At 41.4% G+C, this 11,184-nt stretch overlaps 1 protein-coding gene and 1 long non-coding RNA gene across 2 annotated transcripts; one reads left to right on the top strand and one right to left on the bottom strand.

Annotated features, from left to right (window-relative positions):
* The first annotated feature begins 2,600 nt into the window (after positions 1–2,600).
* On the top strand, positions 2,601–10,875 carry mtnr1c (melatonin receptor 1C). Its single transcript, XM_046407006.1, has 2 exons — positions 2,601–2,796; positions 9,528–10,875. Exons 1-2 carry the CDS (start codon positions 2,601–2,603, stop codon positions 10,391–10,393), a joined length of 1,062 nt encoding a protein of 353 aa, XP_046262962.1. The 3' UTR covers positions 10,394–10,875.
* LOC124068610 lies at positions 2,644–8,136 on the bottom strand. Its single transcript, XR_006844950.1, has 3 exons — positions 7,446–8,136; positions 5,839–5,919; positions 2,644–2,759 (listed from the first exon to the last, which is right to left on the bottom strand). It is a non-coding gene; the product is annotated as an uncharacterized LOC124068610 (long non-coding RNA).
* Positions 10,876–11,184: the final 309 nt, after the last annotated feature.

The raw sequence follows: 11,184 nt of genomic DNA, 5'->3' as shown, positions 1-11,184 counted from the left end.
CCCTCCATACCCCAAGAAACAACATCTAGTTTGCAGATGCTTAATTGCGTCCGCAGGCACGTTGCTTTTCGCAGGCTGTTTGGTGATGGGCAAGTTTTGGGTTTTTTTTTCATATTACACTGAATGTTTTTCTTTCCGTTACCATAAAAATGTTTATGAAGACGCAGCAGGCAGGTAAGGCATGTTTAACCTCTGGGATGAGGTCACACGTAACTACACTGACTGCTGAAGCTTCATCCTGAGAATGTGTGAAAATGGCATGAATCCAGTCTAGCTGTAGAAAAGACTCGTTAAGGAGCCATTTAATTGCCATAGTAACACCGACTGCATGCAGACTCTATGTAGTCTGCAGCAGTTTGCTTTCTACAAGTAAACCTCTCCTGTTGTGTGCAGAGATGACATAAAGCGACTCGACTCACACATAATTTCAGTCAAGCGTGTGTTTATATTGGTATCAAGGAGCTTTTTGTTTTTGTTATTCTCACATTAGTTTGTTACCCATGCTAATTCAAGCTGTGGCAGGACAGCCTTGTTAAGTTCAGTAATTAAGCTACATGGAAATTACTGAATGAGAGATGTACTCCATTAATGTGAAATTTCACCCACTGCCAACCAATGAGAGCGGCTTTGTCTTTTATGTTTATCCCCTTATTACTAATTTGGGATTGTTTTGCTTGTAAACTAGCCAGCATTAATATTGAATATCAACCAAGACACACACACACCCATATCAGCATCAGCACACCCCTGCGTTACGGTGTCTCGGGAACGCCTTGACGAAATTTCCTCACATTTGGCCCTCACGTCCACCTAGACTCAAGGATTAGATTTTGGAGGTCAAAGGTCAAGGTCTCTGTAATCACTGAAGACCACAACAAGCTCAGTGGTTTTGCTGATATTGTCTTTGCACCATGTGATGAGGCTCTCTATCAGACCTTAGCACTCTTCTGATTACAGTTGTATGTTTATCTCTGCTAATCAATCACTGGAATCATACATGTTAATATTATGATAATTTTCATTTTACCCATATATGAAGTAGAGCTGCAATGATTGGTTGATAAATGAATACACTGATTGACAGAAATGTTTACTCAAATGTAAATATCTGTCCAGGGTTTATCTCTGTGATTGTAAGCTGAATCTCTTTGTGTTCTGTGCCTTTGGTTGGACCCTGGCTAAGTTTGCCGTTGGCACCCTGTTCGCCTTCAAGTAAAGTACACGCTGCAGATTCCAGATGTGTTCCAGTAGCTTAATTTCATTTAGAAAACAACTGCATGTCAGTTAATTTGTAGTCATTTGATTTTCACAGATTTATTTAGGAAAATGCACCTGTAGGCACAATATAAACCAAAAAGAACCAGATTTTCAGGGCCACATTTCATAAAAATGCAGATACTTTAGCAGTTTTGTGGAAATTCCCTTACAAATTTGAAACTAATCAAATTACCAAAAAGCAACTCATCCACAGTTGGCAACAGGGCAAAGAGGGCAACTGCACAGCCTTGGGATAGACAAGACATTTGAAGAAATCTCTTTGGACTTCAACGGTCATGGGAATTTTTCAGTATGTTCTCCTCTCATATCACGACTTTCAGCACCGGCTTGTTCAGTTAAAAAACTAGAAATGAAGGACTCGTATAACTTCAGTATGTTCTGTAGTGCTTTGATGTATTGTTGCAGAAGTGCTTTATATAACACCGGTGATGCACAATTTATAATGAACCTTTCTTACGTAACAAGCAGTGGTAAAATACAGCATCAACCAGTTGTCTGTGCTTTTCCACTGTTTGCAAAAGTCTCCGCTGGACACATGAAGGCGCCATTTCCATGCAAATGAAGGAAAGGCTGTGTGTTCTATAGCCACTGAAGATCCGTGAGAAACTAAACAAGTTGTTGTGTTGTAAACCTTAAAATTAAAATTAAGATACAGCATTCTTGGGCCGATTTTCTATAACTCCACATTCAGAGTGGTGCTATAGTTGTTATTTAATGAGACAAGCGTAGAGCAGAGCTCAGGACGGATATATCGCAAACTACAGATTTACAGTTTTGAAAACGCTCGTAATCTAGATGAACAGATGGGTAACAAACGCTCCAATCAGCCTGGCCTGATTGGAAATGCATCCTTTATGTTACTGCCTTCAAAAGTCAACGCAACGCGGTGCCTTCCATCGCATCGCGTGTGAGCTTCGCATCCTGTTCGCAGGTCTGTTGCGCGCAGGAAAGCGCTCGCGCTCCTTCTGAACGAGACCTCCTGGCAGAGTGGAGCAGCGCGCACGGAGACGACTGCAGGGAGTGCGGCGGTCAAACTAGAGCTCCTGGCCTCTTCCCCGCCTCAGAAACTAATTTCTTCAAATTCCCTGCATGTTTAATGATCTGTTAGTACTCTACCGACCATGCCATGGTCCGCGTCTTCATCCTCCTCCTACTCCTCAGACGGACAGTGAGCGCGGTTTCGTCCCTTACAAAGTTTAAGACTCCCCCCTCCAGTTAAATCCCTTTTAATTTTTTTCTTTCTTTTTTGGTCTGTAAATATTTCTCTGCTTTCAGTTGAGCACTGGAGTAGTTCCACCATGGCCCCTGCACCCTGAGGGGAGATGGATTTAGAGGTGAGGGATGTGAACGGGTCGAACTGTTTGTCTCGGAATGAGAGCGACCGCCGACTTAGCGCCTTCTCCTCTGGAGTGTCCACTGCGCTGGCCAGCGTGCTGATCTTCACCATCGTGGTAGACATCCTGGGCAATGTCCTCGTCATCCTGTCCGTGTACAGGAACAAAAAACTCAGGAATGCAGGTGAGAGATTAAGAAAACAAATGATGAAATGATGGTTTTGGAATAGCTCCAAAGATGTGTCAGGAAATGATGGAAGTGGCAGCTTAAATGGTCAAGACACCTGAAATAACCCCAGTTTACTGACAAGCAGACACTGAAAATAGAGCTGGGAAAGTTAGTTGTTTTTTTTTTTTTTTAATTTGATGAAAATTAATGTCTAAGAAAACGTTACATTATCGTTTAACAATTCACTCTAATTATTTACACAAATCAAAGCCTATGAGAAAAGCCTTTGTCTCAATGTCCTACAGCATGTGGGATGCCCCGCTCTGTTCATTCATGACTAAAATTATGTAATATAACATGTAGCGTGTGACCTGATTGTGTCTGACAGCCAGGCTGCTATCTGAAGTGAGTCTCCTTTCTCAGTGTGATGGACTTTCCACAGCCTTGCCTGTCTGCCTTCGTATCTCTTCATAAATAATAACCTCTCCCCTCCATCTGGCTTTATCCTTGGTTCTCCATTCCAGATAAATCACATGCCTCCATATATTAGGACCCTTATTGTCCCATGAGCAGCCAAGGTGAGAGACATCGTATAGATTCTATGTCCTTTTGTGCAGGTTTTATGTCGAACACAACCTCGTATTTTGTTGCCTTACATTTTAAGTGTCCTGACAGCAGTGTGAAGGTGAAGAATACATTTGTTACGGTCACGTCAGTGCCATTTTTCTTTTTTGGAAAATATGCCATCAACTTTCAATTGCCCTCTTTACTTTCTGCGCTGTAGTTGTGTCAAATTGCCACCAAATCAGGTTCTGACATTTCCAGTGGGGTTCACTATCTTGAAAATTAGTCCATAAATTGTTTCCTTAGTTTATAAACTCAGGTATTGTAAGAAAATTATTATGGTAGTCAGAAAAGTGTAAGGAGTTGGTCGTTTTTCTTTTGGATAAAGGAAGGCTGGTCTGAGGCATTGGGAAGAGCAGGGGTGGGTCTATTTTTTATATTTTCCCCTCAAACTTTCCTTGCAATATAGTTAGTTTCACAAAGAGATACACCAAAATAGTTTACAACTTTCATGTGTACCACATGCAGAGAACAACATGTGTTTTTCTCATTATAATTCAATAGTAGCTAACATAAAATAGCTAACTCCCTGAGCCCGTTTGTAAGAAACATGCATATCAGCGGATCTTTTAAAAATATATAACATAAGGTCCACTCCCACCCGCACTCCACCCTAGTTATTCTTGTGATTTTTGTACAACCCCGAAGAAATGCAATTATCAGTCATATCTGAGGCCGCAAATCGCGTGCATTGGTGTCCATTTCCTTTTATAAACTGGTAATATCTTGATACTCAGGGTCTGTTTTTTTGTCTGGCAGAAAAAACTAGGGAAGTGACAAAAAAATAAATGAATTAAAGAACCAGTCACAGGACAGTCTCTGCAATCAACATATAACGACGCCCTACAGGGTTTGTGCCTCAAGAAGCAGTCTTGGTAAAATAAAATACATAGGCTATTATATTCTGCAATCACAAGAACGATAAAACACATTTTACTTTAAATATATGATCAGAACTTGTGATTTGTTTTTTCCCACCCAGAACACTGAGACTTGTTGTCAGAGGCTGAAAACAGAAAGAAGGCTTCAGAAAAACTATAGTTTTGATGATGCGCTGCTTTGAACCTGCTCAAGCACAGTGCACCATTACACACATGGTCTGTGGTTAAAAGTCAGTTTAGGAGAGCCTTCTGGTGAAGCACAGGACTAAACTCGGCGATCACAACATGATGCTAATGAGAGCATTCGAATTGGTCAGTGGGATAAGGTCAGCGAGCAATTGGAATAATGAGCTTTTAATTACAATTTCAAATACTTTACATAACACATCTAATGTATTCCCGTGTACAACAGCCAAATGCAGTTCGGCAAGAAGTTTAGGAGCCCAAAAAATAATTTGATTATCCAGTTTGCAAAGATGCCAAAGTCTACTGGTCTCAAACAAGAGTGTAGGAGTAAATGGCCTGTTCACAAGTCCTCTCCATGCTCATGGACTGTGGACACGGCACTGATTACAGACCTCATGTCACTGTTCTTCTACTCTAATTGGACTAACTGACAGGTCTAGTCACACACGAGTCCTCGCTATTTGCTGGCATGTGTGAGTAGAAATCCAAAACTCTAGCAGAAGCTCAAAGCCTCCATCTCACGCTATTATCTCTGTGTATCTGAACTTGTCATTAGTCTCCTCTCTGCCCTTAACAAGCCGTGTGTATATTTGGCTCGCTTTGTATGAATGTTTAATTGCACGGAGTTTCCAAAGGCAAAGTGTGGACGCTGCTGAAGATGGGCAAACAGCTGCAGCTGATCTGTCATTAAAAAAACAAAAAACAAAAAACTGTTTATGTGACTGATGGCTGTTTTGAGAAAGGTTGACAAGTACAATTTAACACAATAACATCCCCGGGGTTCACAAACTGACTCGTGAGTGATGTATTGTTGTATGATTTATATTGGGTTAAGACTATAGCCAGACATACATTTTTACAGAATCCAGGCAGAAAACATCCCATCTCCTCTACCACATTACACACAGCATTAGGATCTTTCCGCTCTGCTTCACTCACCTCACACACCCCCTGCACATATCCCTCCTCTATCCACCACTCAAAACGCTTCAAAAACCACACGCCCGTGCACACATTCAGTAGATGCTAGTTCACCTTCTGAGTAATGGTATATCTTCATATATCTGAGAATTGGTACCATATGTTCCATTTTCAGAAGTTTGCAGGTTCTCTCAAGGGTCCAAATGTAATAGGATCTAACCAGCGAATCTTCAAAGGGTAGAGCATGGCACTACTGCCAATGGGGTGTTAACACTAGAGTTTCCCACTGGGGTTAACCATTCTAAAAATACACTCATAAAATGCACTCGCGAGAGAGGGGGATAGAGCGAGAGAAAGAAAGAGCGAGAGGGACAGAGAAAGAAGAGAACGATGAAGGGCAGCACATGGAGGAAATAGTCAAAGAATGTGTGCGTGCAGCTTTCACCTTCATGTCAGGAGCTGAGGATGGACTTTTGTCAAATCATGCACGACATCCCCTCAGTCACCCCACAGTCATGAATAAAACCTAAAGAAATGGACGGGTGGGGGTTAATTGAGTCAGAGGACAGTGAGTCAAACCAGAAGCCAGTATAAATTGACAGCACAGATCCACAGGGAATCTCACTTAGTACACTACGTTAAACATATATGCCTTCCCTGACAACAAAATTGTAGAAGACATTCAGTTTTCTAATGAGGTCAGTGTGGAGGCAGGATATTATCAGATTAGGATTAGGATCGTTTACATTACATAGAATCTTTCCTGCTACTCTGGGAAGTTTTTTTCTGGGTTATGCCCATGAAATACTGTTAGACCAGATACTGCTTGTGTCCAAACGATCCGATTTCTCTCTGGGCAACTGAGTCTTATTTCGTCAGACTGAGGAGGTCTGATTGGTAGGTGGCCTTTGATGATGACGCTGATGTTTTTAGCTGGAGCTCATAGAGGGCTGCATCACCAAAAGGCAGCTTGTGTCAGTTTAATGTTAAACTTCTCAGAAAAGAATTCTACGGCCCCCTTGAACATGAGTTCATGAAGTAGTCACTGCTAATTCATCACCACCCTTGCCAAAAGGCTATTCTTGCTTACTTATGATAACACGTTGAGTAAATTGAATATAATCTAACTTAATGTAATCCAACTTAATGAGTCCTGTTGACATTCAGCTGAATTCAAGCAATGCCAGTCCTCCTACACATTGTTATGAATTCAGCTTCCTTTCAAAGGTGTACAAATATAGCCGGGTGAATCAAAGTGTAGTATATCACGTTTCCTGTATGAGCAGTGAGAGTGATGGGGTACAGACCATGGGTTTGACAGAGAAGCATAAGCCCTTGTGATTCACGTTTGCACACAGCCGTGCAAGTCATCATATCGGAAATCAGTTGGCAGCCTTTTGTCTTGTCTTTTGCTTTGTTTATCTCTTTTACTTTCTTCTTCATTATGTAGCAATTCCTCCATACCTCCCTTTTCATTTCCCATGCAAAGCTGAAGAGTTCTCTGCTGCATTGTTTTGATTTAGGTTTCAATTGCCAAAATTTCTGTATGCGACAGACAAAAGGAGATTAACGCACGGGGGCGTGGGTGGGGGGAATACATGGGGTGGTGACTGAACTCTCTGGAGTCACTTTAAAGCAAAAATCTCTTGTTTGAGAGTTTTGTGAGAATATTCAGGATAATTACAGAGCCGGTGGTGTCAGAGAACTTAAAGGCTGCATGTCAGCTGTCCCTGAAGGCCTGCAACTGCAACCAATCAGCATTCAGGTTAAGCTCTATCCAACTGGCGTCTCACTCATTGTTAATAATAGCTCTCAAAGATTCTGTGGGCACAGCTTTACTCTGGTATTCGAGAGTGAGAACGTCTTTGTTGGATCGTTCTTTTACACTAAAGTAACAAATTTGGGTGTGATGAGCTTCGGGCCAGCTAAGTTGGTTAATTAAACAGCAAGAAGTAACATGTCATCCAGTGTTTTAGTCATGGATGCCAACAAAACAAAGACAATTATCTGGTTGCTTCGCAGCGATCCTTTCGTCTGTATTTTAGCACTTACCTCATCCTCTTGACAATAAGGGGGATAGAGGGTTCAGCCAAAGAGAGCTGTAGCATGCCCTGTCCAGCCGGTGCACATGATAACTCTGAGCTGCATGATGTCAGCAAGGAATCAAACCTCTGCGCAATGACAAATGCACACAGCAAGCACTGTGAGTTTCACAAATACAATCTGACAGATTTGCCCACTGAGCTGACTCGAGGATGAAGAACAAATGCTTTTATTTTTATCTCAGAGGGCTTGAGAGAGGGCTCATAGGGTTTTAGTAACCTGGAAATCATACGTCGTCTGTGGAAAAATGTGAAACCAACATCTCATTTCCTTCTAAAAATAAATAAAGGGATTAAGAAAAGACCCCAAATTATGAATAAATTTACATTTAAGCTTTGTAATAGTTTATAATGTTATATGCTTTTTATTATTGTTTCTATTGGTTTGGATCAAGCTCAGGCAAGTAAATTAAAACTGGACTGGTCGCTAAACAACACAATGTTGTTCCTGTGAAGCACAGATTACAACAAGCTTTAAACGCCAAGGATTGATGGCCAACATGTGTTTTAAATTCATATCTGCCAATCAAACGCTGTTATTTCAGCTGTTGTCTGAGTGAGAGGGAGCTTTGCGCCTTCACGTTTCAACCTCAGAAGGCGGCTTATGTTATATCAACCCTGGAATCACCCCATGTCTGACACAAAATGTTGTTAAAATGAGACACGTTATATACAATCTTTTACAGAAAACATACATGTTTATATTCTAAACAGTGATGTCATGGTGCAAGGGGAACTGGCTAAACATTGGTAATGACAAGCAGTGTGTAATCATATTTCTGGACTGGTTTGTTTTTGTTATGTAGCTTCTATCAGCATTGTGCTACTCTCTGTATGATAAAGGGTGTGAACTGTACTGGCTGTAATGACAGCAAACGTTGGGTTTATTTGGGCAACATTTCCACTTCATCATATGTCTTGTAAAATGTGTAGTTCGCACACATACTATACCATTTATTTGCACAACATCTACGCAAAAACCATGGGAAATGGAGACTTCTGCAAAACACCAGCTCAGTTGCATTGTGACTCCGTTTATGTTCTTGTCATGTGTCCTCTTATCTGATACAACATTGCAATTTGATTTATTGCTTTATTTTCCCCCTCCCAGAACAGCTGCACTGTAACAATATCAGACGTCATTTTCTATGAATCATGTCTTCTGAGGAGGTCTAGTGTCACACTAACATCAGCGTCAACCTCATGAGGACAGGAACTCTTTGTATGTAATGTGAAGCTAAAATCACCCATGTCCTGGTTTTATATAGTCCAACTTAATGTTCCAGTGTCTGTTCCCAGGGCAAAGAAGCTTTGAATCAAGAACGGCCTTATTTGAGCATTTTATTAAGATGTTGTTGCTTACATACTTAAACCATTGCAATAAACAACAGTCTCGCCTACACTTATGCCTACCACCACCACTGTGGTAAGCTGCCTGTAGCTGACTGCTAACACGTTAAATGTTTATATTTACCATAATCACCCCCTTAGCTGAGTGTGTTAGCATGCTAACATTTACTAATTAACACTAAACACAAGCTATAGCTGATAAGAAGTCTATATTAGTCCTGCAGTGGTTAATGAAAACTTAATGCATCTCCAGTTGTTACAGTTCATCCTAAGGTGGATGTCTGATCCTCATGGCTTTGCTATCCAAGTATGATCAATATCTGTACCAAATTTAAATGCCATCCACAGACACACAGAACTTGCAAGGCTAAAAATGTTTTTAAAACAGTTACGGTGAGGAAAAATGGGGGGTTGCAACAGAGAGAGCTGTGACAAAAAAGCATATGCCTGGATACACATCAGTACAGTGGATGGCACATGGTAAAAGCCTCATCAGAGTGAGCCACAGAAGGCACAATGAAGCTGCTCTTGTATGATGGCAAGTCACAGTTGTATCCCCAGTGACCGAGTTTATTTTAAGGAATTTAACCCAAAGCAAAAAGTGAAAAAGGAGTGCACTGTGCTTGAAATATACAGAAGTTTGGGTCATGTATAGTCTGATAAACGTCCAATGTTTCTGCAGGAAACATCTTTGTGGTGAGTTTGTCCGTGGCGGACCTGGTGGTGGCATTGTACCCCTACCCTCTGGTCCTGACAGCCATCTTCCACAATGATTGGACCATGGGGGATCTACACTGCCAAGCCAGCGGCTTCATCATGGGCCTAAGCGTCATCGGCTCCATCTTCAACATCACAGCCATTGCCATCAACCGCTACTGCTATATCTGCCACAGCCTCCACTATGACCGCCTGTACAGCCTGAGGAACACTTGCTGTTACCTGGGCCTCACCTGGTTGCTCACGGCCATTGCCACCGTTCCCAACTTCTTTGTTGGCTCGCTGCAGTATGATCCCCGCATCTACTCCTGCACCTTCACTCAGACAGTCAGCTCATACTATACAATCTCAGTGGTGGTTATTCACTTTCTGATCCCGGTGCTGGTGGTGTCCTACTGCTACATGAGGATATGGGTGCTGGTGATTCAAGTGAAGCATCGGGTTAAACCAGAGCAAAGGACCAAACTGAAACCCAGTGACGTGAGAAACTTCCTGACTATGTTTATGGTGTTCGTGCTGTTTGCAATATGCTGGGCACCACTGAACCTCATAGGTCTGGCTGTAGCAATTAACCCTGTGAAAGTTGCACCCAACATACCTGAGTGGCTATTTGTCACAAGTTACTTTATGGCTTACTTCAACAGCTGCCTCAACGCTATTATATATGGACTACTAAACCAAAACTTCCGGAAAGAATACAAGACAATCCTTCTAGCTCTTTGTGTTCCTCGTTTGCTCCTTATGGAAACCTCCAGGTGCGCCACTGAAGGACTTAAGAGTAAGCCCTCACCGGCAGTAACAAACAACAATGTAGCAGAGATAAATGTATAAACTAATGTTTTACAGGGAAACTGAGATTAAGATTCTCTGGAGCCTCATTTTGGATGTGTGATCCACCCTGTGCCTTTTCATAAGATGTGTATCATTTTCCAGTCGTAGAGATGTGATCATGTTTGGAAAGGACACTACTGTCGTCATGTTCCTTTTCAGCCATGTCGGATACTGTTCTCTGGTACTTGGAGGAAAAAAATTAAATGCATTACCTCTACATCATGCTCCTATGTGGTAGCTTCTTGGCACGCTATTTGTTAAAAAGTTAAGAACGGAAAAAAAAAAGACCCTGATAACTCATTCATCTTCACCAAAAAGTATTTTGACCAAGATGGGTAGTCTTCATTGATAGTTAAGAATCTTTAAATAAAATAAATGTAAAACTTACAGTTTTATAGTGAGTCAGTACTGCTGTATGGCCTTTTGTTCATATGAGAGACCCCACTTTACATGACACATCCCAGTATGTGCACATGAGAGTGACTGACTACCTTGGCACAGGCAGATTATTATGTCAAGAATACAGTGAAAAGACAATAAATGTATTTTCTGTTCCCGTTGTGTCTCAGCGCTCTTACGTGCTGCATTATGATGTAGAAGTCAGAAGGAAAAGCTTTTCAGGTTTCATGTTGTCCTTTAATTCAATCAACTGAAACACTTTTTTTAAAAAACTTAAATCTATATTTTGAATTTAGAGACAGATGATATTAAAACAGGGGCAGGTGGGAATCTGGAAACACATTTTAGCTTCAGTAAAAGCCATGCTGGTATCCCACATTTCACCCTCACTG

This window comes from Scatophagus argus, chromosome 12, assembly GCF_020382885.2.
Source record: "Scatophagus argus isolate fScaArg1 chromosome 12, fScaArg1.pri, whole genome shotgun sequence".
Taxonomy (NCBI): domain Eukaryota; kingdom Metazoa; phylum Chordata; class Actinopteri; family Scatophagidae; genus Scatophagus; species Scatophagus argus.
This window is presented reverse-complemented; position numbering and strand designations above follow the sequence as displayed.

Bases quoted from the DNA above. Each gene is read 5' to 3' on its own strand.
- mtnr1c (XM_046407006.1), top strand. From the start codon at position 2,601: ATGGATTTAGAGGTGAGGGATGTGAACGGGTCGAACTGTTTGTCTCGG. The intron at 2,797-9,527 runs GTGAGAGATTAA...ATGTTTCTGCAG, and splicing joins CAAAAAACTCAGGAATGCAG to GAAACATCTTTGTGGTGAGT.